A 27732-nucleotide genomic window follows, 5' to 3' on the forward strand; every position below is an offset into this window, starting at 1 on the left:
ATTTACTGAACCTCACATCATTCCAAAAACCAAGACTTTCATTTAACTTTAAAATGAGAGGGAAAAAGAAATCTAATCAGAGATATAATCAGAGATTTCCGTCTGTCCACAGTACGTCTATTCCCCAAAACAACATTTATGCTTTAAAATTTTCAGAAAGGCGACATGGTGGCGCAGTAGGTAGTGCTGTCGCCTCACAGCAAAAACGTTGCTGGTTTGAGCCTCGGCCAGGTCAGTTGGCATTTCTATGTGGAGTTGGCATTTTCTCCCAATGTTTGCGTGAGTTTCCTCCAGGTGCTCTGGTTTCCCCCACAAGTCCAAAGACATGCGGTACAGTTGAATTGGGTAAGCCAAATTGTCCAGTGTATGTATGTGTGTGAATGAGTGTGTATGGGTTTCCCAGTGATGGGTTGCGGCTGGAAGGGCATCCGCTGTGTAAAACATATGCTGGATAAGTTGGCGGGTCATTCCACTGTGGCGACCCTAAATTAATAAAGGGACTAAGCCTAAAAGAAAATTAATAAATGAATGAACTTTCAGAAAGATAGATGATAATAATAACAACTATTTCCCCCATTGAATACAAGATATTTTATTTTTAAAAACATTTAAATTCTTTAGGAAAAGTAGATTCTCTGCTGAGGATACTGTTGCCCTAAAAAGCTAAATACAATAGTCACAAAAAAAACATGAAAACATAAAACTTTACATCTACCATAGGAACAGTATGGTGAACCTTGAAAGCGGTTATCATCCAATGCCTATTGTGCAAGTTGGTGGCATGTAAAAATCAGCAGCCAAAAAAGCCTTTCAACTGAACCAAAAGTGGGAACAGTGGATGTGCTCGAAAGTGGACAACTCAAAACATTTCAAACACTGTTTACACCTGTACTTAGTAAATGTCTACTTGTGTTTTTGTCAGTCGGATCACATGTTGAAGAGATTGATTTCAGAAAAACAAGGAAGATTTGCAAGATTTGCCGAGCGGTGGTCTGCGCCTCTTTCTAACACCACTATTTTTTTAACCACATAAAACTTAAACAGACAAATGACAGACTAATAATAAAGAAACAGTAAGAGGAACAAACACATGCAGCTCAGAAAGGCACATGCACAATAAAATATCTCATACATGAGCACGCTTATTTCAGTCTAATTGTATTTATTTATTTATTTATTTTTTGGCTTCTCTTTTAGCACAGACTTGTGATCACATAAAATAATCATGATTTCCATCAATGCAATCAAGCAGCCCTTCATCATCTGACAAGAATGGACCTCATTGGTTCTCACACATTAAACAAGCATGGCTGAACTTCCTTGACTACATTTAAATGCAGTAAAAGTGATTCATGATTAATGTTTTTAAATGTAGAAATGCTTCAAATAAACATATTCATATAATGTGACTATATATATTTTTTTAGATTTTTAAAAGGAGGTAGAAAAATCTCACTGTTCATTAACAATAACTTAATCTGTGCTTACATGAGGCAAAATTATTAGGGGTCACATTAGAAACTGGGGCAGTTTTAAGGATCAGATCAATACAGTTAAACACTTCTGTCCAAAATATACAGTTGAAATCACAATTAATAGCCCCCTTTGATTTTTTTGATTTTTTTAATATTTCCCAAATGATGTTTAACAGAGCATGGAAATTTTCAAAGTATGTCTGATAATATTTTTTCTTCAGGAGAAAGTCTTCTTTGTTTTATTTTGGCAAGAATAAAAGCAGTTTTTATTAAAAAAAAAAGATTTTAAGGCAAAAATGATTAGCCCCTTTAGGCAAAATTTTTTTTGATAGTCTACAGAACAAACCATCGTTTTACAATGACTTGCCTAAATACCCTAACCTGCCTAGTTAACCTAATTAACCTAGTTAAGCCTTTAAATGTCACTTTAAGCTGTATAGAAGCGTCTTGAAAAATATCTAGTAAAATATTATTTACTGTCATCAAGACAAAGATAAAATAAATCAGTTATTAGAGATGAGTTATTAAAACTATTATGTTTAGAAATGTGTTGAAAAACAAATCTCTCCGTTAAATACAAATTGTGGAAGAAAATTATACAGGGGGGTTAATAAATCAGGGGGGCTCCAACTGTATGTGCAAAATATATTGCATGGCACCATTTACGGTTGAATTTAAAATTAACTAAATACTTCACACAGGCCAATTTAAAGATGTCAAGTGACGCATGTACCCCTAACGTTATAAACAAAATTAAAAAAAAAAATTAATTCCTTTTATTTATATAGCACTTTTCTGTGCACTCAAAGCACTTTACACATTAGGGGAAATATCCTTATCCAACACCAGTGTGCAGCATCCACCTGGATGACGCAACGGCAGCCATATTGCGCCAGACCGCACACCAGCTGATTGATGGAGAGGAGACAAAGTGATGAAACCAATTATGATAAAGGGATAGTTAGGAGGCAATGATGGACAGAGCCCGGTGGGCAAATTTGGCCAGGTTAAACCCCTTCTCTTTTTCGACAGACATCCTGGGAAGTTTACCGACCACAGAAAGTAAGGACCACGGTTAGATGGCTCATCCGAAAGACGTCACTCACTGAGCAGTATGGAGTCCCTGTGGCTATACTGGGTCATTAGGACAGATAGGGTTCCACCTGCTGGCCTCACTAACACCACTTCCGGCAGCAACCTAGCTTTCCCATGTGGTCTCCCATCCCGGTACTAACTGGGCTCAGCCCTACTTGGCTTCAGCGACCTGCAGAGAGCAGAGCTGCCGGCACATTCTTTACACGTAAACACAATGGTTGTGTTCATTGTGCAGAATTGCCGTTTAATGACTTGCTCAACAGTGCTCAGATGTTAGAGGGGAATGGAAGTCTTTAAAATTTCTGTACGACTGATATCGAATTCCAGTATTGTGACAACCCAGTGCTGTCGTACAGATATTCCAATTACTAAACAAGCATTGAAACTCTAATTTTGCTTAAAATGTAATGTTGTAAATGGACAGCAGAAATATTTAAGAATCATTTTGGAATCGTATCGTGACCCCCAGAATTGGAATCGAATCGTAAAGTCCCTAAAGATTCCCACCCCTATTTAACACCAGGTGTGTTTACAGAGCAAAAACTTGAGGGATGTTTAGGGCCCCGTTTACACTAATGTGTTTTAGTTTGAAAAAGCATAAGTTTTGCTATGGCTACACCATTTGTCCACACTCTGCCGGAGATTTCAAGCGCCGAAAACAGATCATTTTGGAAATGCTAAAGAGGTAGACATCTGAAAACGGAAGCGGGGCTGCCGACATTCGCCTCTCTGGTTGGGGCTTTTCTTCAATATTAAGCAGCCTACACACAGTTAAAGTTCTGCATCCTCTCTTTGTAAGTTCAGACTTCGCAAGTTCATTCATTCATTTTCTTGTCGGCTTAGTCCCTTTATTAATCCGGGGTCGCCACAGCGGAATGAACCACCAACTTATCCACTTATCCAGCAAATTTTTTGCGCAGCGGATGCCCTTCCAGCCGCAACCCATCTCAGGGAAACATCCACACACACACACATTCACACACACACACACACACTCATACACTACGGACAATTTAGCCTACCCAATTTACCTGTACCGCATGTCTTTGGACTGTGGGGGAAACCGGAGCACCCGGAGGAAATCCACGCGAAGGCAGGGAGAACATGCAAACTCCACACAGAAACGCCAACTGAGCCGAGGTTCAAACCAGCGACCCCACGACCTTCTTGCTGTGAGGCGACAGCACTACCTACTGCGCCACTGCCTCGCCGACTTCGCAAGTTTGATATGGAAAACAGACTCCCGAGAACATATCAGGTAAATCTTCAAAGGGAACAGTGAACTTTATAACCTTATTCACATCATTCTGGCTACATCGTTTCAATTTCTTAACAATAAAATAAAAACATGAAGAGACTGCTTTTTTCATTGTGATATTAACAACTTAACAGACAGCAGAAATGTTGAGGCGTTGTGCTGCATATAGGAGCGTCATCTTCACTGTAAGCGTATTCATAACAAAACGAAGCCTAACATTAATGCCTCCTTTCATTTTCATACAAATTATGAAACATACCCTCTCTTTTGCTAAATATTAGTTTAATAATCAATAATGGCCATTATAAAAGTATAATGTACAATAAGTTTATACATTATTGGAAATAAAGGCAAGCAATTACTTAATATTACTTAACCAATGTATGTGGTTAGATTAATTATTAACTTATCTTTGCGCTCAGCCAAAACCCGTTACCCGAGAACAAGTACTAGATTCAAAAGACCAAAGTCCGGGAACAAGTTGTTAGATATAGACAACAAGATTAATTAAATATTACGTTTAGCAAATATAGTGAGGTTAGATCCAGCGGGAAATCCTTGATGAACACTCGTCTGGGTAGATGGGCTGCAGCGCATGTCAGAGAGTGTGTGTGAGTGGTCACGTGATGTGCGTTTTCAGCGTTTTGGTGTAGACTGAGAGCTGTTCAGAAACGCAGGGTGAAACGCTAGTGTGGACGTGGATCGTTTTCATTCTAAAACGCAGTTTTAAAACTAAAACGCACTAGTGTAAACGGGGCATAAGTTGGCCACTAACAACACAGAACACCCAGACAACCACAAAACAGCATTTACATTTCAAGTGATCAAAGCAAAGCCTTACTTTTCCAGCAGGACAGGTGGTCTGGTCATCTGAGTGATTCTCTTCCAGTACCAGATCATAATAATAAGGACGCTGGGAGTGAGGAACGTCTTCATGGCAAACCAAACCTTGGTGAAGCCACCATTTTGATGAATGCCCTGAAGAGTTACAGTGACAATGAGAAACACATTAAGCACACTTAATTGATGGGTATCGTTGTTTGCTAAGAGTCAAATAAGAGGAGTAATCCAAACAAAGGCGAAGATTAAGTCATGATGCAATCCAGATGTCCTTGGTCCACTGACATTTGTATAACCATTGCCCTGTCCTGAAGCGTGTGCCAATTATAACAAGACGAGACTAGCCAAAATCCTCCCAGGCAAACAAAGCTCAAACAAAACCGACTACATAGCTGTGCGTTTTAGACATGCATCCTAAAAGGTTATTCATCAAAGTCACACTCTGAAGACTCACCACAAGACGCATGTCGTTGATTTCTCCAATCCCGATGTTGACCTTTTTTCGTTCATTAACAGGCAGTCGGACATTGAGAAGATAGTACTTATGGGCCACACTGCCAAGCTCCATAAAGGGCAACAGGTCACAATCATAGAGGCGACCCTCATTTTCTATAGTCTGCAAATTCAAAATAAAGCAACTGAAGTTTTCAAAGTTTAAAAAAAAAACCACAACCAGATTTTAATCGATTCCACTAGTACCCTATTTAGTGCCTAATTACATAGAATGGAGTTGATCATTTACCTTTGCTGCAGTGAAATTGCAGCTGAGTTTGCGTTGCTCTACGGAATGGGCCATCTGTGTCCACTCGCTCAGTTTGTCGTCTCTGTAGGCCAGCCTGACATCAATGGTGATCGAAGCTCCATCCGCTACAGGACAACACAAAACACAGGTCTTAAAGTTAATGCACTTTAAACAGTAAACGTTGCTGCACTGTAGAGTAGTTTACTGTGCTCCATTATGCAAGTACACAAAAACAAGGATACTACAAGCTTCAATGCTAATACCATTGCTCTCAACCCCTAAACACATTCCTCAGGTCTTTAGATACCTGAAACCTCATTAACCACCTTTCAATATCTAATATGTCTTCAATATCTTTTCTTTTTTTGAAGATTTATTTTTGACATTTATTACAACAGAGCTGGAAAAAGAAGGGGAAGGGATCAGAGACTCGGGACGACCAAAGTGCAATTGCCATATATATCAGATTTATTTTGGGCGTTTTTGACTTTATTATGATTGGACTGTGTAGACAGGAAGAAAAGTTGGAGATCAGGAAAGGTCTGTGTGAGCCGGGACGCCTGAAGTTGTTATATTTCTATATATAATATCAGCTGTCTCAGTGTTACTCAGGTTATTTATTATAAACAATACATTAAAGAAAAAACCTGAATTAGAATCGGCACTAGTGACCCAAAATTTGTAAGTGTTGACGTAATTTGTGATTATTCAATTACTACAATTTACTCATACACTACGGACAATTTAGCCTACCCAATTCACCTGTACCGCATGTCTTTGGACTGTGGGGGAAACCAGAGCACCCGGAGGAAACCCACGCGAAGGCAGGGAGAACATGCAAACTCCACATAGAAACGCCAACTGAGCCAAGGTTCGACCCAGCGACCTTTTTGCTGTGAGGCAACAGCACTACCAACTGCGCCACTGCCTCGCCCTCTATTTGAAATTCTGAAAACTTTTTAAAAACCACAAAACTCAGAAACAAGAAACTACACACAAAGCCTACCCAAAGTCTGTAGCTCATACAATTATCAAGTGTCTTCAAAACAATCTTCGGACATTTACAACAGCCTTAAAACGATGATAACTAAATTATGATGACAGAATGTTACTTTGAGTTAAGACCTATTTCTTCAAGACCATCACACCTGGGTAACTAAATGAATGCCTGCTGACTGAAGAGTGGACGCTCAGCGGTGCTTATGAACAAGGCCAAATGCAGATACGTCAAGTGACAGATTCATGACAGCCCAAACTATTCTTATGAACAACGTGTTTGTCAGCAGTGTGGCTAAAAGCAGCTCAAGGTAACCTTGGACTCATTTAATCTATGGACACCCAGAGGCAAACAGACTAACATTAAAAATTCCAGCCAACACATCAAACCCACAAAAAAAAAAAAAAAAAAAAAAAAAAACATTCAACTTTGCATGAGGGATTGTCAAAGTATTACAGTCATGTGGTGTGATTCTCTGGAGCCTTGTGTAAGCAGGAGGAGGTGAGAAAGGAGCCGGTGGTTTAGATCGCTTTGCACAGCCCTGTGAGTTCCACTTCACCTCTCTGAAGAGATCCTTGTTGTGTTATGAAACAAGCTGGAGAGCACTAAAGAGAATTCCTGCACATGGAGGGCTGAGCTTTATGGGGGAGGTGCAGAAGGAACGGAGCGGCAGACATTAGCCCTCTCTCTCCTCTCTCTCTCCTCCAGTGTGTCTGCAGCGGCCCCCACCTCCAAGCGACTGTGCCAAAAAGCTTTGAATGTCAGCTTAACGCACACAAACATTCCGGCCGGGTGCAGAGCGCATCACCCCGGCGACTAAGCCATTTCAACAGCTGTGTTATTGCTGGAGACTGGCCAAACTGTGCTGCTTGAACCAGAGAGACCAGAGGCAGAGAGAACCAACTGCAAATGAAGCAGAGGGGCTGCTGATCCATCAGGACAGCCTTAACTTTTGAAAAAGTAAAAATGCAGGTCTTAAAGGGATAGTTCAGGTAAAAATTAAAATTCTGTAATCATTTAGTCACCCTCAACTTGTTCCAAACCTGTTTTGATGAACACAAAAGGATGTATTGTGAAGAATGTTGGAAACCTGTAACCAGTACCAAAAATTAAGACTCGCCAAGCTCCAAATGCAAGTGTTGGCTAGTACTTATTGTGGAGGCAGGTAAAATGTATGAATTGCCATGTAGTGAGAATTACAGGCAGTTTTTGTTCAGTTTTGGTTGACCAATCAGGTTGGATTCGTGCCCCCTACCTGCCATTAACCAGCTGTGCATTCATTAGATCATTTACATGTTTGGCGCTTGTGAGAAGTGCAGAAAGCAGTCTATATCTGATTATTGTCATAGAAAGGTTGACCACATATTTCAGTAAACGCACAAAAAGAAATCCATTTCATTTACAGAGCACAAGGGCTGAAATTATTTCACTTTCTTTCCATATTGCTGCCATGAGTTGAGTTAAAACACCTATCTTGGCGTTTATTCTCAAACACTTTTGTCTAAAAAGAAAGAGAATGGTTTAAAAGGTATTCTCAAAACAAGTCCCTAAAGTGAGTAGAAACATAACGTAATAGTAAAATAAAGCAGGACAAATTAAACGAAAGAAAAAAAATGTTACTAACTTCCAATAAATAAAAGTGCAACAAATGCAAATAATTGCAATTCACAACTATTAATTAATTCACAACTATTAAATTAATAGGCCATGTCTGATGGAACTGGTGGAATTGTATGACCAGAATGAGTTTAGAGTTTAAGTAATGGAAATGTGTGAAAATGAGAAAATGGACTGACTGTCCAGCTTTTAGTAAATCAAAATCAATTAATTTGATACAAAATTTCAACTTATTAAATTGGACACCACCTGGGATGAACCTTTTAATTTTTGAGAGGGTCCCTGCTCACAATGACAGAATTTTCATTTTTGTCTGAACTGTCCCTTTAAGGTCTTGATATATACTCATGACAAAAGTTTTCTTTTTTCATAGGGGTAAAAGTAAAGAAGTATACTGTTAGCAACCATCCGACAGTCATCCACACTGCTGAGAGAGACATTTAGATGAATATGTACTGTAAATATATTTGGCATGCTTCCTTCTGAGTAACAAAATACACACAAAGAAAACAAGGTGAGCTCTGAAATTCAACACTTTAGAACAGTCATTTTCTTTGTATCATTTTATACAACAGATTGCTTAAACAGAGGGACATTTAAATTTTAAACAGGTAAAAAGGGTCAGTGTTGTTGTTTTTTCTTGTATAAATCCCAAAAATCTGAACTCAGACTGAACAGAACCAGATATTTTTATTCCAAAGAAGGTGAAGCCCCAAAGCCATGACTATATTACATCATTAGCACAAACCAATGGTGGTTTTAGGGTACACTCACACTGTTGTGTGCCCAGGCACATTTCCCCAGATCATTTGAGAAGTGCGAGTGCTCTGAATCAGGCTCAGGCGTGGTTCAGTTGGCCGGCCCTAGCCCAATTGGAGAGTTGTGCCAAAGCACGGTTCACTTGGGCTCAGAGCCCGAAACTGAAGACGAGACATGACTTTAAAGGGACTTTTTGACATGGATTTATTAGTCATTCTTACTATTCAATGAACGCAAACTATCATAATTTATTAAAGATGCAAACCCCTCACTGCCCGACAGCTGCACCTTCAGCAAACCTCCTAATTCCTGCAGCACGAGGACTTTATGATTGTTTATAAGTGGCTGATCTGGTCGGCAAAATATTTGACTGCTTGTCACAGCATCCCAAACGACTAAAATTATATAACTAAAGAAACCTTCACTGTGCTGAGCGAGAGCACTTCTCCTCTGTTAAACTGAACAGCGCATCATCGATGATGTAAGCGTGCTCAGGCTCGGACATGTACATGTGATTCTTCAGGTTTCTTATTTTTAATAAATTCGCAACAATTTAAAAAAAAAACTTTTTCACATTGTCATTATGGGCAAGTTTTGTTTCGATTATGTGTAGTTTTGAGGAATTAAATGAACTTAATTTATTTTGGAATAAGGCTGTAACTTAATAAACAAATGTAGAAAAAGTGAAGTGCTATGAATACTTTCCGGATACACTGTACTTTATTTAAAACCATCTTTAAGCCATCCAAAACGTGCCTTTAAATATATATATATTTTAATTAGCAATGCAACTTAATTACATTGAGTTGAAAGTGGGTTATAAACCTTTTGGCTTTACTAAACTCTTCTATGCTTGTTTGAAACTGATTTGCACTTGTATCTTTACCCATGAGCCATCTATAATTCAGAATTGCAATGACATGCTTCTTTCCTCAACATTACTATTTCCAAAATAAAATGTCTCTCCAAACAATGCAGAACTAGTAAGCATGCAAACAACGAGTGCCAAACGAATCCCTATTAGGACCTTGTTAGAAGAGACTCTGTGAGGTCCTGCTCAGAGTACAAGATATACACTGAGAGAAACTGCTGGCAAAAGATCACACAACACTCGTGGTAAACACGTAACATCTGGCTGAGGAGGATGTCCTCAGAGAGCATGTTCCAGAACCCTGAACAGTACAAATATAGTTTCAAGCGCTGAATGCATAAGTAATAATGCAAAGACCTGCAGTAAAGTCACAGAGAGAACGCTGAGCCAAATAAGCAAAAATGCTCATTAATGTTTTCTAGTTTGCACAAAAATTCACTACCAGTTACAGGTTTGGAAATAATAGGATTCTTCTTTTTTAAAATAAGCATTTATTATGGATTTATTTAAGAGAAAATGAATTGTGAAAATTTTCCTTCAGGTAGATGAAGAGTATCCGCACAAAATATATTATTTTTAAGAAATCTTTTATACCATTTGCCATTACTTTATTAAACAAATGACCACGTTTACATTTATGACATCCTCATATTCTTTCAATGTTTTATAGAATAAAGTACAGATTTATTTGTAGTTCTACAGAACCATTTGTGTTTTGTGAGTTGTATTGTGATGGCAAGTGCATTTGTTAGACCAAAGTTCTGTGGATATTAAAGACTTGTAATCTAATCTAATCTAAATGTTATAACAATAATAAATAACTGTTAATTTATTTAATGTTGTCAATTTTATTTATCCTTGTGGTTTAATTTTAATTTCTCCCACGTCACATAATCCTTATATTCTATAATATTCTAATATCATGATCTGGGGCCTGTTTCAGAAAGGAGGTTAAGTGAAAACTCAGAGTATTTTAACCATGAAATAAGAGAAACTCTGGGTTTTCCGTTTCAAAATGGCAGGTTTTTTAAACTCGAGAAAGCAGGGTAAGTCAAGCCTGTTTCTGAAAGAAAGGTAACTTTAACTCAGAGTCAGTTACTGTGGTAACTTACTCTGTGAATCTAACCTGGTCCGGAGCAGGTTTTATTCTCTAAACTCTGAGTTTCTGTCGGTCTCCTCCACTTTTTATAGATGAAGCGGTATTTCTCGCCTTAGCCTTACGTCTCCACACCTATTTTAGAGCTCATTTTGGAGATGTGCATAAAAACGATTGATGGAAACATCATGATTAACATAACTTTTGAAAATACGCATAATAAAACATGTGCATAACTAAGTAGGTTAAACTTTTATTTGATAAGATGCACATAAACTACGAAGTGCACATAACAAATTACAGTATGTACATTAAAAAAAGGTTTGTTAGAGATGATGATGAAAATGTGTGTGAATAGACAAACCAGCAGACTGAGCACAATGTAGAACATCTTAAATGTTGTTTTAGTCATTCTAAAATGCCTTAACATTAATGTTTCAGTATTAGTGTATATTATTAATTACCTCCGAGCGTCTGGAGCGTGTCAAGATCTCCGCGTCTGGCTTCAAACGCCCCCACGTGTTCATTGTGTGTCAATTGTCTTCTGAGGCGCAAGTACATTAATTAGCCTAAATAAAAAATCATTGACGCAGTTTATTCTACCGCAGTAAATTCTGTTTTTACTGTTGATATTTGGCGCAAGTTAATCAGAAAGTGACGATTGTGTTCACTTCGACTCTTTGGATAAAAACGCTGCTTTATTTTTAGGCGTTATTCCAGTTTTGCACAAATATGTAGCCTATATTTTGATGGAACAAAACACAGATATTGCCTACATTTTTGTCAAACACAGAACAAAGTCACGTACGAGGCTTGTCCTTTTTTTCCATAAATAATTAGCTTAACTTTCGACATGCACTGTTACTAGATTAATGGGATTATTATTCTGTCTAAAAATTATTTTATTACTGCTTACCTTTTTAATGTTATATCAACCTCTATCACTTGATCAATAAAAAGGCAGACACACAACAAGTGCACTGTTAAATCTATTAAAACTGATAAAAATGTATAAAAGTTTAGAAAAAAAAAGTATAAATGTCACACATTACATTACTTATTTTATTATACTTAAATGTTTAAATACTTAAAATTAAAAATTAATTTTAACTACCCAAATAATAAGTCTTTGAAAACGGGTTTCAATCCAGGTGGCGCATTAGACCAGAGGCTTATCTTCTGTTTCCGAAATGCATCACAAACTGCTTGAGAAACTGTTCCTCTATGATAACTGGTGATGAAAATAAATGATGTTCAATAAGATGTACTTGTGTTTCCTAACTGTTAACACATACACTCTGTTAGCAAACATACTCTCACCAGTCCTTACTCCTTATTTGCATCTAATACCCCAGTTTGTCTCGGCGGCATGAATGAAATGTTCATGAGTTAAAGTGAAACTGCCTAACAGTAGTTAAAGTCAGTCATCCAGCTGATTTGATTCAGAAGGGCACTTTTTTTGTCAGACGGCTCACCGATCAGGTATACATCCACACTAAAACATCAAGGTGAAAGTCATCATAGCTTGCGTAGAATAGACCCAGCTTCCGAATCAACTTTAGGAATAGAATAACAGTGATATTTTTAATCGCACAATAAGAGAATAAAACGCAGCACGTTAACACCGATAACAGCCCACCACTACTTTAAAGTAAGGCTGTGCAATTAAGCGAAATCGAAGTCGCAATTTGAAACGTTGCAATTAGTTAAAAATGTATTATTTAATTTCCCCCGCCCATAGCAAATGTGTGACTGTGTCTGTGTATAACAGTCATACTAGCCGATTGAGTGAGCACACTTTCGTTCTGCTCAATCTGAATTGCGCAACCGGACTATGCGGAACGCCCACAATAAAAATGAAAAAACATACAAACAGAAAATTGCGGAAAAGTGTGGATGATGGCATCTGCTGCTTCAAAAGCTTTATTAGACAAATTAATGTAAAAGAAAAACAGCATTAGTAATATGGGAATATTTTGGTTTCAAACTCGCAGACACTGAACAAAAACAGGTCATTTTCAAGAGTCGTTGCATAATTCTTGCCAAGGCTTACAGATTATTGAGCTGAAGCTTGACAACACAGTTTAAAAAAACGCAAATCACAATATCTGAAATAAATAAATAAATAAATAAATAAACTTACTATGAAACAAAACAAAAAAAATCTGAGCTGAAATTAAATGTAATTAATTAACCATTATTGATGCTTTATTTTGTACCAATAATAACGTCATAATAGAACAGCAAATCATCATATCATGATGATTACTGAAAGATCATGTGACACTGAAGACTAGAGTAATAAATAAAAATCAGCTTTGTATCACAGAAATAAATTAAATGTGAATTTACATTTAATAAGAAAACTGTTATTTAAAAATGTAATAATATTTATCAAATAAATGCAGTCTTGGTCAGCAGAATTTTAATTTAACAACATAAAAAAAAAGATTGTTTCCAAACTTTTGACTGGTGGTGTATGTGTTTTAGTGTAGAGTATATAACAGCAGGAGCCGGTTGGATTGCGCACAAGCACTTAATGTGTTAAGGAACCACAAAGACTCCTCCTACATTTCTCAAGACATGAATAGCCAGCAAAAGGTGCTCCTGCGGCTAGAAGGAGCCGACGTTCCGATCACTTTCCCAGACTGCTCTGGCTCAACAATGGCTCTTCATTAGTGGCCAGTGTTATCCGCTTAATCCCGTCTTTTGAAAGGGCAGACTTGGAGCCTTTCCAAATCTCCACCCTCCCACAGCCAGATGATTTTAAATGGCAACAGTGCTATACAGGCTCACAGGCCGGAACCAGTCAGGTGCAAAGAAAGATTTGGAAACTTGATCATACTTCACCTAAAAATGATAATCATTTACTCACCTTTGGCTTGATCCAAACCAATTAAAGTTTATTTTTATTTATGTTCTGCTGAACACTAAAGAAGTTATTTTGAAAAATGTTGGAAACCTGTAACCCCTAGTATTTGTTTTTCCTACTATGAAAGTCAATGATTACTACTTTCCACAATTCAACAAAACATCTTTTGTTTTTTTCTTCAACAGAACAATACCTTGGTATATGCCACCGATATGTTTACAACATACCAGTCAACCATCCCATGTTTGCCAGGATTCTCCTGTGTTTTAGCATTCTATCCCACCATCATCCCATTTAAAGAGCATCTGTTATGCATTAAAAGGGTCATATTGTAGTTTTGGGAGTCTCCAACAACAGACTGATATGCATGCAAGGTCAAAAAACCCTTATAATCTTATAATATGCAGTTATTTTTATCAAATTTTCCCATGAACTTCCATGTGATTCATTCAGTGATTCATTTGTTCCTAAACCCCTCCTTAAGGCTGATTTATACTTTTGCTTCAAACGCCGGCGTATGCTATGCCGCTGACGCATAGCCCTTCACAGTGGCCGTCGGTGTCGCTGACGTGCACCTCTCAAAAATTGTAACTACACGTCGCAACGACGTGTAGCGCAAGCTCTGTGATTGGCCGGCTTGGTAGCGCTGACGAGTCTGGGCGGGACCGAGAGCCGCGCGAGCTGGACGCGAGCCCAATGGAGCGATTGTTTAAAAGTGTGGAGTCCCGTGAAGGAGCACCTGATGGAAAGTTTTTCCATCATAGTTACCTCATAGTTAAAGTTTTACCTCATAGTTAAAGTTGTTGCACGACCGCCGGTTCCTGCCTCAAAGTGAGCGAGTTTGAGCCACTTGTACATCCAGGAAGTGTTCAGGAAAAGCAAAACAGCAGAGAAGAAACTCGACACAGAGGAACATTAACACCTCACTGCCCACTAGCGTTTGGGAAGTCTTAATTCAGACCAACAAAGACAGCGCGCAGAAGTATAAATGCAAAGCTACGCGCGTTGCATGCGCTGTGGGTCATGCCGGTCACTTGACGCAGAAGTATAAACCAGGATTTAGCGTGACTCTAATCAGCGCTGATTGGTCCGATGACCCAGTTGTGATTGGTCAACTGCGTTTAGCGCATGATAGAGAGAAATGTCCACCATGGCTCATTAACAGTTTTGAAGTAGTCAGAGTGCAGAGTTTATGTGCGAGCATACATGCCAACACTCCCGTTTTTCCTGGGAGTCTCCTGTATTTCAAACCCATCTCCTGCCACCCTCACGTTTTGTTATCTCTTCCGGGAAACGTCCGTAATTTGTTTTTGTTTTTTTGTAACATGTTTATTTAAGGTTATTAAAATGATTGTACAATGAGCTTTTACATACATAGTCAAAGAAAAAAAAGTTTTACAAAAAACATGTTCAATGGGTTGTAGAAATTATAGTAATCCTTAAAAATAAGCCAACAGATAGATGAAGTTAAGAGGAAAAAAAGGGAAACATGATACCATCTATAAGTACTAATATTGACTACCATTAAGTCACATAGTCTCTGGAAAGGCACATAAAACTAAACATATTTTCCTCATCACAGCACATTTCTATAAAATAGACATGCCATTTGAAACAAGAACATAAGAACTGAACAAAAGAAAATAAAAAAAACAACAAAAGTAACAAACAAACAAACAACAAAAGACCATTCCCTGAGCCTCCGACAGCCTTCCTCCACAAAAAAAAAACTAATTGACACACAAAACCATTTCTCTTACATGTGAGGGCAGGTGATCTATAAAGGGAGACCAAATATTTTGAAAACTCTGTATGTTATAATTAAGCACAGCTGCAAGCCTCTCATGGGGGAAAACTGCAAAAATCTCTCTGTACCATTGTGTCACAGTGGAGGGAGTGTTTTTTATCCATCTGATAAGGATGCATTTTCTTGCCACAAGCAGCAGTTTATCTAACAATTCATAACCTGTTGTGTCAAGGGTCAATGATATTGCTTGTGTTTTCATTGTGATCTTAAAAATTGTGCTAATTTTATGCGCAACAAAGTTTCAGAATATTGAAATGAGTTTGCACTTCCAAAAGCAAGGAAAGTATGTCCCGGGCTCTGTATGACACTTAACACAAAGAGCTGGTATAGAAGGATCCATTTTATTCAATAAAACTGGCGTTATATGCAGCCTATGTAAAATCTTATATTGAGTCTCTCTTTAAGGGTGGTTTCACATCTGTAGTTCGCTTCATTTGGTCCAGACCAAGCGCAATAAATGATACATTGTTGCATCTTCTGCCGTCTTTGGGTCGTTTTCACACCACACTGCTGGCTTTGGTCCGAACCAGTTGAAACGATCCAAAATGCAGTCATCTGACAAAATCCACATCTCTCATTGGCCAGATGTTGTTAAACATATTTCCTAAACTGCTTATTGATTGGTCAGAATTCACGTGCGGGAAAATGCCAGTGAACTCCCGCAGGTAAACAAAACCTTTTACTCTGGAGGGACGACTGCGCTGGCTGATTGTATCCCTGCTTTAGACAAACTATACATTACGAAAATGAAGCGCGGCCGCGGCTGGAAAACAGTGTTTAATGCATCGCTCGTCACTTCAGGAGGAGCCGTTAATAAATTTAGCTAAACTGCATCTTGCGGAAATATTACCAACGATCCATCAGGTAATGTTTTCCCCTCTCTCTCTCTCTCTCTGTTGGTAAAGCACTGTCAACAAATATTTTTCCTCCATATCCCATAATGCACAGCGCATTAGCCTACGGCAGCTGAATTAGTCCAAAACGTGCAGTACTTTTTGCGGTTGGACCTGTTTTAGTACGGATCATATTCTCACCACAAACGAACCGCTCCAGGGTTTGTTTGAAAGCGTATCGAGACCACCTCTTCAAACAGGTCTCGGTACGCTTATTTGGTCCGATTTTGGTGCGCACTCGAGTACGATTGCTGCATTCCCACCTGCCCAAACGAACCGTACCAAAAGGGGAAACGAACTCTAGTGCGATTCAATCGAACTAAATAAGGCAGGTGTGAAAGCACCCTTAAGTCGATCACAAATAAAAGTGGATCTAAGGGTGCCTTCACATCTGTAGTTTGTTACATGTGGTCCGGAACAAGGGCAATAAATGATACATTGTAGCAGCAGTTCCATTGGCATTTTCCTGCACGTGAATTCTGACCAATCCATAAGCAGTTCAGGAATTATGTTCAACAACATCTGGCCAATGAGTGATGTGGATTTTGGAGAAAACAGAGCACCCGGAGGAAAACCACACGAACGCAGGGAGAACATGCAAACTCCACACAGAAACGCAAACTGACCCAGCAGAGGCTCGAACCAGTGACCTTCTTCTTGCTGTGAGGCGACAGCACTACCTAGTGCGCCACTGCGTCGCCCCTATGTATTCTATCATTTAAAGCTAATTTTCTCCCTATATTTGTAACAGTTACAATAGGCTTACACACACACACACACACACACACACACACACACACACACAATTAAACTGCTCCTGATGAACAGATTAAAGAGTTTGGGGTTATTTTGGTAGTGGGGTGTCCTGTATTTTTCCATCCAAATGGTATGGTACATAACAATATCCATGACTTCTATAGCTTTTTTTCCCCTACATCTGGGAAAATATTTTCTCCAGTGCACAACAGATAACAGGAGCTCTTTCATTTTTATAAAAGCTGATTTTATAGGTGTATCTTTATTTGCGAAATGGCAGTGAAACTAGACGGCAGGACTACATTGCTTTTTATTATCCTCCAATTGTCTGTGCCAAAGCCTTGAGCAGATCCCCCTACCTGCATGCTGCTGACTAAATCCTTATTGAGGTCCCTCAGGCTCTGACTACAACAGTGAGAAAACAGGCCATCCATCATTGTTAGTCCTCTCACAGCATGTGAGAAATCCAATCTACTTTTGGGTGAATAGAATGGGAAATTCCTCTGGGAGTTCATGCGTCCCTGCTTACACTTTCAGCACAATGACGAAGAGCTCATAAGCTTATAAACCGTATAGCCATTTCATGTTTGTGTTTGAGGCAGAGGTGTGCTTTATAAACAGGCAGAAACAGGTGCCGTTTACACTAGTGCGATTTCATTTGAAAACATGTTTTTTTGTGTGTGTGTGTGTGTGTTTTTTTACAGATCTACAGACTGGCGTCTACAATGCTCCGGCATCTTCGACCAATGAAGATGATGCGTTTTGAAAATGCTGAAGGCCACATTTTAGTTTGGAAATGCTGGTGTTCCATCGGAGTATAGATGGACTGAAATGCAGTATAGATGCCAGCAGTGTGATCAGTAATGTATCGTTTAATGGTGCATCATAATATCGAGAAACAATAATAAAAAGCAAGTGACAATGCATATTGCTGATGTAAACAATATGATTGTAATATTGAGCTCATTTAATCCAAGTTAGCTTTTTTTTTTAGGTATAATTATATTTTTATAAAGGTATAATAATGCATTTTTAAAGGGCCATGAAACCCCCTCGTTTCAGCAAGGTGTTTTCACACCTCTACTTTGGAAAAAGTCAGAAAAGCGGATTTCAGCGTTTGCAGATGAGAACAGCTCTCAGGTAAACAATAATCCTCCTTAGACACGCAAGTTATTGTTGTCGCGCGTCGCGTACACTGTTAATCCACACGTGACTGAGCTCTCACAGAGAGAAAATGAAAACGAAACTTAACTGCAGCAAACTATAAAAGCAACACTTCATGCTTGTTTTGCCAACACAACGTGGCGTCTCTGGTGTAAACAGTGACACTAATGAATATTAATGAAGTTGCAAAATAGAGCGCGCTGATTGGTTTGAATCAAGCCTTACTCATGCATTAATGCAGCAGGCTGTAAGACGTAATAAGACTCACTCTGGCACAGACGCCCAGTCTGCATGCTGGAATACACGCTATTATGTCATGACCGTGACGCAGCTTCAAAAATTTGTTTCAAACAGGAAGTACGAATTTGCTTGAAATAACGCAAAAACAATCAATTTACACTTTTTAGTGAAATATAGGTGTCCTAATAGTGTTTTTAGCAGTGTGGGACACATATACGACTGTCAACAGCTCAAAAAATGTGTTTTGGTGTTTCGTGACCCTTTAAGCTATAATTCACTTGTAAATCAAGGTGAAATTTACATGTATACTATTACAGCTGAATGATATTTTAACCTAAAATAGCATTTGAGATTTAACAAAAGTTGCAATTGTCTTGCACATTATCTGAGGAAAGTAAGATGTTATCAGTAGTAAATTTCCTCTGAAGACCAGAAAGAGCTCTCTCCCTCCCTCCCTCCCTCCGTGCTTTCAGGTTTAACATTACCAATATTTACTACAGAAGGTTGTAGATCAGGGGTCACCAAACTTGTTCCTGGAGGGCCGGTGTCCTGCAGATTTTACCTCCAACCCTTATCAAACACACCTGAACAAGCTAATCAAGGTCTTACTAGGTATACTTGAAACACCCAGGCAGGTGTGTAAAGGCAAGTTGGAGCTAAACCCTGGAGGGACACCGGCCCTTCAGGACCAGGATTGGTGACCCCTGTTGTAGATCATCGAAAAGCTACGCAAACAGCTGTTAATAAAAATTGCAGAATGATTATTTGTGATCATTTTAGTTTTATTATTTAACTATTGCGTGATGATATCATATGCAATAGTGTTTCCTCTAGGATTTTTTCCAACTGTGTTGGCAGAAAATATTGTATTGTGAGTTCAGCATGAAGATAAATATCGAACTGTTCACACTATACAGTGGGGGAGGTTACAGTTACAAAGCAGAACATTAATAATCTGTTTTTAAATCGCCAATATGGATGAGGAGGGTTTTCATTTTAAAATGCCATAATAAAGCTAAAACATAACCAGTGTGTGTGAGCTTATGGCTATATTCTCATTACTCACCAATCTGGTTTTGAATTTTGAAGGCGATGTCGAAATGGAGGATCAACAACAGGAACTGAAACCAGGTACTCATCTCTGTGTTGGGCGGGGGAATGTGGATGGCAAACACGATATTGTTAGCCTCGATTTTCTTGACCATGGCCTCATCAAAGTCTTTGATCTTGCTGCACTGGTCCGGGCCCCATGGCGTGAACCACTTGGGGTTCTTATGGTGGGTCTTCTCATTGTCCACACACTTGGTGGCCAGATAGGAAACGGCAGCGGTGGGGCTCGGAGCTGTGAAAACAGATTTATAGATTATGATTATGAATAAATTATAAGGGTGTCACGATCCTAGAAATCCTCTATTCGATTACATTTTCGATTCTAAAGGCACGATTCGATTTTCGATTATGAATAATTAATTAATTAATAACAAATTAATTATTTGTAGTCTACCGTTTAACCTACCTGACCTGTATGGTCTTTGTTTTACCCATAAACAAATCATACAGTAAATGAATAAAGGCAAGTTACACACATTATTACCACCTGTCAATCACTTTTTTCTTGTGAATAGGCAGTGATCTGTGTCGTTATAATGGAGTCGGTAAAAAAAGGTGCACAACCAACAGGAACCAGCCAACAGTATCTAAGGTGTTTGCTAAAATGACTAAGTACTAGTGTGAAAGTAAAAGATTGAAGCAGTCTTAACTAGGTTAATTAGGTTAACCAGGCAGGCTAGGGTAATTAGGCAAGTTATTGTATAACGATGGTTTGTTCTGGAGACAGTCTGAAAAACAATTAGCTTAAGGGGCTAATAAATTTGACTTAAAATGGTTCATAAAAAATTAAGAACTGCTTTTATTCTAGCCAAAATTAAACAAATAAGACTTTGTTCAGAGGAAAATATATTATCAGACATACTATCAACTTTTCCTTGCTCTGTTAAACATCATTTAGGAAATATTTTAAAAAGAAAAAAAACAACAAAGGGGGGGCTAATAATTCTGACTTCCACTGTATGTATATATATATATATATTTACAGTAATTTTTAAAATGTTTTTAAGAAAACTTGTTCAGTTCATCAAGGCTACATTTATTAAATGTAAAAAATGTTAAATTGTTGAATATTTATCAAAATTTTAAATAACTGCTTTGTTATTATATGTAGTTTCAAATAAAATTATTACTCCAGACATTATTGCTTTTGTTACTATTACCATTAATAAATATAATAATAATTAATATTAGGGATTTCTGAAGGATCATGTGACTGGAGTAATGAAGCTGAAATTTCATCTTTAAAATCACTGGAATAAATGAATAAATTAAATGATAAACTACTTTTGAACAGTTATTTTATAGTGCAACATTTCATAATTTGTATTTATGATGAAATAATTGCAGCCTTGGTGAGCAGAAGAAGCTTAGTTTAACATATTTAATCATACTGACCCCAAACTTTTGACCAGTTGTGTATAGAATATTTTATAAGCAAAAATGTGCACTTTAATTTTAACAACCCACAGACATCGTCACCAAATATAAAGCAGAGGTCAGACTTTCTCACAAAGCCTCATTTCAATTTTCAGGTTTTGTAAAAATTGATCCATTGAATTAATCAATCTATTAAAGAAACGTTGGCTAGAATTTTGCATTATAGGCTTAAATTATAGAGACATAGCAGATGAACCGAGACTGCATCAGATCAATGTAAATCTTTCTTTCGAGCTGTCAGTGCAGAAATAAACAAAACAACAGGCCTAATACAACATATTATACGATTAAAATATGGACAAATTAACAGATAGTAATTTCGGTCAATTTTCCTGACGGATAAACCGAGATCAGGCTGGATAAACAGCTCTCTGTAATATTTCAGCATGCTTTCACAGGTAAAAATGACATCTGGCCCTGCTCATCATTTTCTCTAAATATAGCTGTATATATGGCTATTACACGATCATAATACACTGTGATATAGCCTGGGTCGTTAGTTCGTTGCATGGTTTTGTTTTCTCACTACAATCGATCCGCTCAGTAGGGCAGAGACCGTCTCATTCAGGCGATCTCGAACTGATTGATTTGGCGCGGATGCGAGCGCAACTGCTGGATATATGCCAAACAAACTAACGGGGGAAACGAGACAGATTCCGAAACAAACGTCTATGTGTGAAAGCACCGTAAGATTGTATTTGCATATATTGACAGACAGTCGCAGCACACAGCTCTGACTCAATCTGTCAGTCAACAAGGCAGCCCTGTACACTGACCCGAGCGTCTCGCACGCTGGCTCCGGGCTATCGGGCAGTCCTTATTAGCCGCGTTTCCACTATCGCGCCTAAAGCGAGCGAGCCAGGGCGAGCCAAGGCCAGTGGGGTTTCCACTGTCACTTCCGGGGCCTAATCGGGCCAAAGCGGGGCTTTCTTGGGGCCAGCGGCCGGCCTTTTTCGGCCCGCCGAATACCTTGGGCCAAGGAGGGCCAGCTGGGGCTTCGGGGCGGAGTGAAAGGAGAGGCGGGCAGTTTTCTGATCGCACATGAGTACATGCGCCAAACAAATAAAGAAATAAAGGAAAGAGAACAGCTAGCCTTATAGTCTGGGGTCTTTTTGCGTATGATCACCCTTATGTTTCCATTTTAAATGTAAGGCTGCTGCATAAAATAATAAAGTAGTTTTAATTTATAGTGACGTTTTTTGCTGCGTCCTCCTTTATGTTTCAATAACGCATAATAATCTTTACACCATATTAAAGACACAGCAGACAGTAAAGGTTTTCGAGAGTTTTTGTCAAATTTAAAATGTTTGTTTGTGCGCGTTTAGATGCCTGTATGTGTGTGTGAGAGACCGGGCTAAAGCGCTCCTTCACAGCTCTGTTATGCCGCGAGCGGCTTTTTTCTTTATTGATTTTGGAGATAATACACAATATAAATACAACAGAAGGACATACAACTTAACAAAATACGTGCCCACTTTCGTAGACTTTAAACAATATAGTGTCATATCTTGATAAAATAGCCTAAGCTTTAATGAAATATAATTTAAAGAATTACAAATATCGGATATATATAAAATCACATTAAATAAATAAACCAATATAAAATAAACAAAAGCTAGTTATATGTAGGTTGCCTATATACAATACATAAATCGAACCGTTTTAAAGCCACATATAGCCTAACTTTCATTTTACAAAGACCTGTCTGAAAAAAAAAGATGTTCGATATTTTATAAAAACAATTAACACCGGAGAAGGTTTGAAATATTATTTATAAAGTATTTGGATACGATGATATTAATCAAATCGCTCTAACAGAGCCTTATTTGAAAGCAGAATCTAGCCTATACCTTTTTTTCTGTCACCCAGTCCTGCGCAGCGCTCGCTGCTTTAAACGCATCGGGGGAAAGTCCAAACACAAAATGTGTTCTATATACTCAAACAACTGTTTATGTTTTTATATTACGTGGTTAAATTTATAAATGAAACTTTAAATGAAGAGCTTTAGTGAATAGCTGCCGAGCGCAACAAATATGGCTATATTTTTTAAGGCTACTCGCTCTTATGCTGAAACACTTAACACGACTTCTATCAAAACGAGGATGTTATAAAATACATGCAATATCGAGCTATAAAGGAGAATTTCTGTGGCTTTATATTATGGATGTGTGCGCTCTCTGTGATGGGTCCCTGCGTTCGGCAAGAGCAGTCGATGCACAATGCCAGTTGGTCGGCGAGTAAACAAATGTAATGAATGGAAATACACAGGTCTGTGCGTATAGACATTTCATGTACTGCTGTACAGTAACATGTCATTTGTTTGTTTCTGTTTTCTTCATTTTAATGGTTTCGTTTCGTGATGATTCTATGGTGTGCTTTATCTGAAGTGGGCGGGCTGTGTGACGTTTGATTCGGGGACGTTCTGTGGGCGGTGTTTGCGTGACGCGCTGTGAGCTATTAGCCCGTCAGTGGAAACGCGACATGATTTCGGCCTCATTTTTCTCAACCTCGCGGGCTATTGGCCCGGCCCGGCCCGATTAAAGCCCTGGCTCGCACTGGCCCGATAGTGGAAATGCGGCTAATTTGTCGAGCCCTGAAGGTTTAAGCTCTGTCGATGGGTCTCCTGCATCTGCACAGTTTAACAAGCACTTCAACAAGCGTGTTTTTTCCCGCTTGGCAAGCCAAGCTGACGTGACATGGGGGCGTGGCAGCATCGACGATTCTATTTTTTGATTCGATAATCGAAATCGAGCATAAATTTCGATCGATCCTCGATTTCAAATCGAAATCGTGACACCCTTATAAATAATTCAGTGTTTCCCACAGGCTTGAAATATACTTTCAAGAGTAACCGGAATTAAACACCTTTTACCCACATCACATAAATAAACTATATATGACAAACAAAACATATCTAGATTTTTCAAAATATTTTTATTTATTAATAAACTGTAATAATAGGTTTAAAAGTATAAAAAGATTGTTAAATTTAAAAGGAAATACACTATTTATACATTTTATTCCAGAACCATGTGCACCTGCTGACAGTTAAAATCTCGCATGCAAGTTTAGGTTGCTTCATTGGCATGGCTTCATTGGCATGACCTTTTGTACAGTATTGCCAAAGCATTTTAGATGTATAAAATATGTAACATATTGACATCATCAAATTAAAATATATAGCAAATGAGAAATAAATAAAAAGGAATACAAACAATATTTCAAAAAACGTGTAGATTTAATTAAGGCAAATTAGTTGATTAACCATTTGTGATGCTGTACAAATACTTTGCCTATTTAGATTTCGTCCTCCGGGTGTTTAGTAAAGTTTTTCTGAGTCGTTTATTTTAAATTATTTATTATTTAATATTTATCTCACTCTCGCGACTGTGCGCATAAAATTAACGACAGGTTTAAAGAGCGAAAGGAAAAGATAAATCTCTAACATTTAAAAAAAAACCTGGCCGGTGTGGGTCTCCAGAGTGGGGATTTCCAGAGCATGTGAGATTCTTTTGGAGTTTTGGCAGTCCTCGGGCAGTACAAAATATGTAAACAAGAGAAATTTTCAAATACGTAATCGATCGAGGATGTTTGATTATAGTGGATAGATTTTTTTTTAAAAGTGTGAAAGTATGTGTATTCCAAAGATGAACAGATGCCAGATGTGATTGAAAAGACATAAGGGTGAGTAATTAACAACTTAATTTTTGGGTGAACTATCTATTTAAAAGTCCTCATTTTATGTTCAGAAGTCATAAATAATGAATTCAGCTTTGCCTGTACATGTTTTTGACTCTCAAAGTGCTGGTAGATATTAAAAGGTCTGCCATTTTAGCTTAAAATATGCTCACTTGTATCTTGCATGTCCTGAGTGCGAGTAAACGAAGGGCAAATGTTTAATTTTGCATGAACTATCCTTTTAATATTGCCGCACACTGTTGGAACCGAGAGTGGACCTGAACACTGTCCTCAAGCCATACAGGCTGGTTCACATTATCTCTCACTTCCTGGTCATTTGCACACTTTAGATGTCCTCGATGACCCAGGAAGGGCTCTATTGACTCGTACTTAACAAACTACCAAGACCGGCCTCCTGAATGGAGGAGCAAGCCTGTCTGTACTTTCTCATGCTAATGACCCCTCTTAGAAAGAGTGTATCAGAGAGTCACTTTACGAGTCTTGTATTCAATGTCTAGCTTTGTGTTTTATTCTATGCACTACTCATCCAAAGTTTGGCGCTGGTGATATTTGAAAAGTTTTTAAAATGTGCCTTGTGTTGAGCAAGTCCTCATTTATTTGATCAAAGATAAATATGATAATTGTCACATTCTTGCAATAGACAGGGCTCAACAATAAGGACTGCCCAGTGGCCCAGGGCCAGTGTGAGAGACACTTGGGACAGTAGACAGGATCATTACTGGCCCGATTGGGACAGTGCTGCCTTGTCACTAGCATTTAATTTGTCTGCAACTATTTGTCAATTGCATGCATTTTAAGTTTGTGCTTTTAAGTCTTTAAACAATACCTTCTCCGTGATATTGTAAACACCATATTGCTTTCTGTTTCCTTTTATCTGATTTTATGTTTTGAGCATGCTATTTTTTTCCGTAACCTGGCAACAACCAGTACAGCAAAGAAACGGCAACATGGCAGCAGCATCAAATTACAGGGCTAAAAGAAAATGTCTTGAGAGTAGATATTTACGTGTGAACAACGCAACAAAAAAAATTAAGTGTTGTTTTGCAAAGTTTGCCGTCAGTTTTGACAAGTCACCCACCGTTTGTTCAATAATTTCGAACCGCAATAAAATATTTCCACATTTTCAATACTCCTCTTTTTGTTTGCATAACACTTTTATCAACAATTTTTTAAGTATTGAAATTCTAGATTCGCAGACTTTATTTTTGACACATTATTTAAAATATGCGGCTAAAACATAGCTATTAACTTCCCTTTTTTTTGGTGGGGCCAGTGAAAATTTTGGTAGGGCAAGTAAAAATCTGAACCACTTGCCCGATTGGACCAGTAGAAAAAATCCTTAGCGTTGAACCCTTCAATAGAGTAGCTTGGCATTTGCAGTAGTTTTTAAAATGTAATTATTTTTGATTACTAAATATTTAGCATCATTAATCAAGTCTTCAGTGTCACATGATCCTTCTGAAAGCATTATAATAGCCCGATTAGTGCTTTTTACCTCTTATTATTATCAATATTGAAATGAATTAGTGCTAGCTATTTAAAATTATAAAATAGTCAGAACATTTTTTATACTATTTTGAACAATATTTACAAAAGATTATTTTAATAATAGATGTGTAATTTACATACAAGATGAATATGTACTGAATATTTTTAAATCACAATTTTAGTGCGTAGTTTTTTTTCTCTTATTCTTTTACACATGCATTATCTAGAAAACCGAACTCTTATTTATGTATTTAAACAGTTTCAAAATTACAATATCTACAAATTACGTAATGTAAATGCATTTTCTGAATAACTTGAAAAAAGTATATAGAAGTACGTAGGACAGATAATTTGCTTAATTATTTCTTCTGCTTACGTGTAAACCTTGTATTATTAGCTGTTATTAAATAGACTCCAGGGCTCGCAAAATCCGGTAGCCTGAAGTCCACGGGCTTTGCTTTTTCAGTCGGGCTAGAAAATCTATCTCAAAAGTTCACTCAAAAATGTGATGATTGTGTGTGTGCTGTGCTGCTGATACGTCAGAAATAAATCTACTTTTCACTTGGGAAAAGCCACAATATAAATAATTACCATCCAAATCAATGTGCGGCACTGAAGCACACAAACACTCGTCACTCACACAGAGATCCCAGTGGCACAAAGATTCAAATACAGAAATAGTCTGAGCCAGGCTTTAAATTTAATAATCAGACATCAATATGATCATGTTATATTTAAAACCAATTTGACATGTCTATACCAGTAGCATAACATTCAACTGAACATCCTGATTTGCCTCGTTAGCTTTCACATGTCAAGATGTTTTGCTCAGCACCAAATAATGACTTAAAGTATCCAATGTTTTTAAAACATGACATTTATTCATGGACGATTAAAAAAAATTTAATAAATGTATATTAAATTTTTATCTCAGAATAGAACTATACAGTTTAATAGGATGTCTTCTTTTTTTGTTTGTAAACAACTAGTATTACATCATGAGGCCTGTCTATATCTAAAATATCATATCTTAATGCAATTCCATTGCTTCCCACACATAGACTTTACTTGGGTGGGCCGCCCAGGTGTATTAACAGCCGCCCAAGTATATTTACTAACACATTTTTTGTATTACTATCACAAGCTGAGTCACAAATGGCACAACATACACAATGCACTCATGCATGTGTGTAACTCAATAGTATAGTATATGCAAGTAGTGCCATCCCAAACGGAGCACTAATTTATTTTTTTACCAACCGTAAATTTAAACCGTTTCCCTGATGACGTTTGCCAAATTAGTGAAATAAATGACCAAACTACCAAATAATACCATCCGTGAGTTTAACTGCATTCACCATCAGGAGGCCGCTATAATATCTCTCTTAGGAGATTTTTACTATTTTAGATGAAAAACTTCATCCTGGATTGACCAATTCTACAGCGGGTAAACTAGCCTGCAGCCTTTTGGTGTACAGATGGTGAAATAATATGACATTCTTGCCAGATTTTGATT

At 37.9% G+C, this 27732-nt stretch overlaps 1 protein-coding gene across 1 annotated transcript in view; it reads right to left on the reverse strand.

Annotated features, from left to right (window-relative positions):
- wls (Wnt ligand secretion mediator) overlaps positions 1-27732 on the reverse strand; it is a 44637-nt gene that overhangs the window by 14017 nt on the left and 2888 nt on the right. The window contains exons 2-5 of the mRNA NM_213146.3: positions 19549-19824; positions 5411-5535; positions 5123-5284; positions 4670-4806 (exon numbers count right to left, since the gene is read on the reverse strand). Coding sequence (NP_998311.2) covers positions 4670-4806; positions 5123-5284; positions 5411-5535; positions 19549-19824 — 700 coding nt within the window. The remainder of the gene's footprint in view (positions 1-4669; positions 4807-5122; positions 5285-5410; positions 5536-19548; positions 19825-27732) is intronic.

This window comes from Danio rerio, chromosome 2, assembly GCF_049306965.1.
Source record: "Danio rerio strain Tuebingen ecotype United States chromosome 2, GRCz12tu, whole genome shotgun sequence".
Lineage (NCBI taxonomy): Eukaryota > Metazoa > Chordata > Actinopteri > Cypriniformes > Danionidae > Danio > Danio rerio.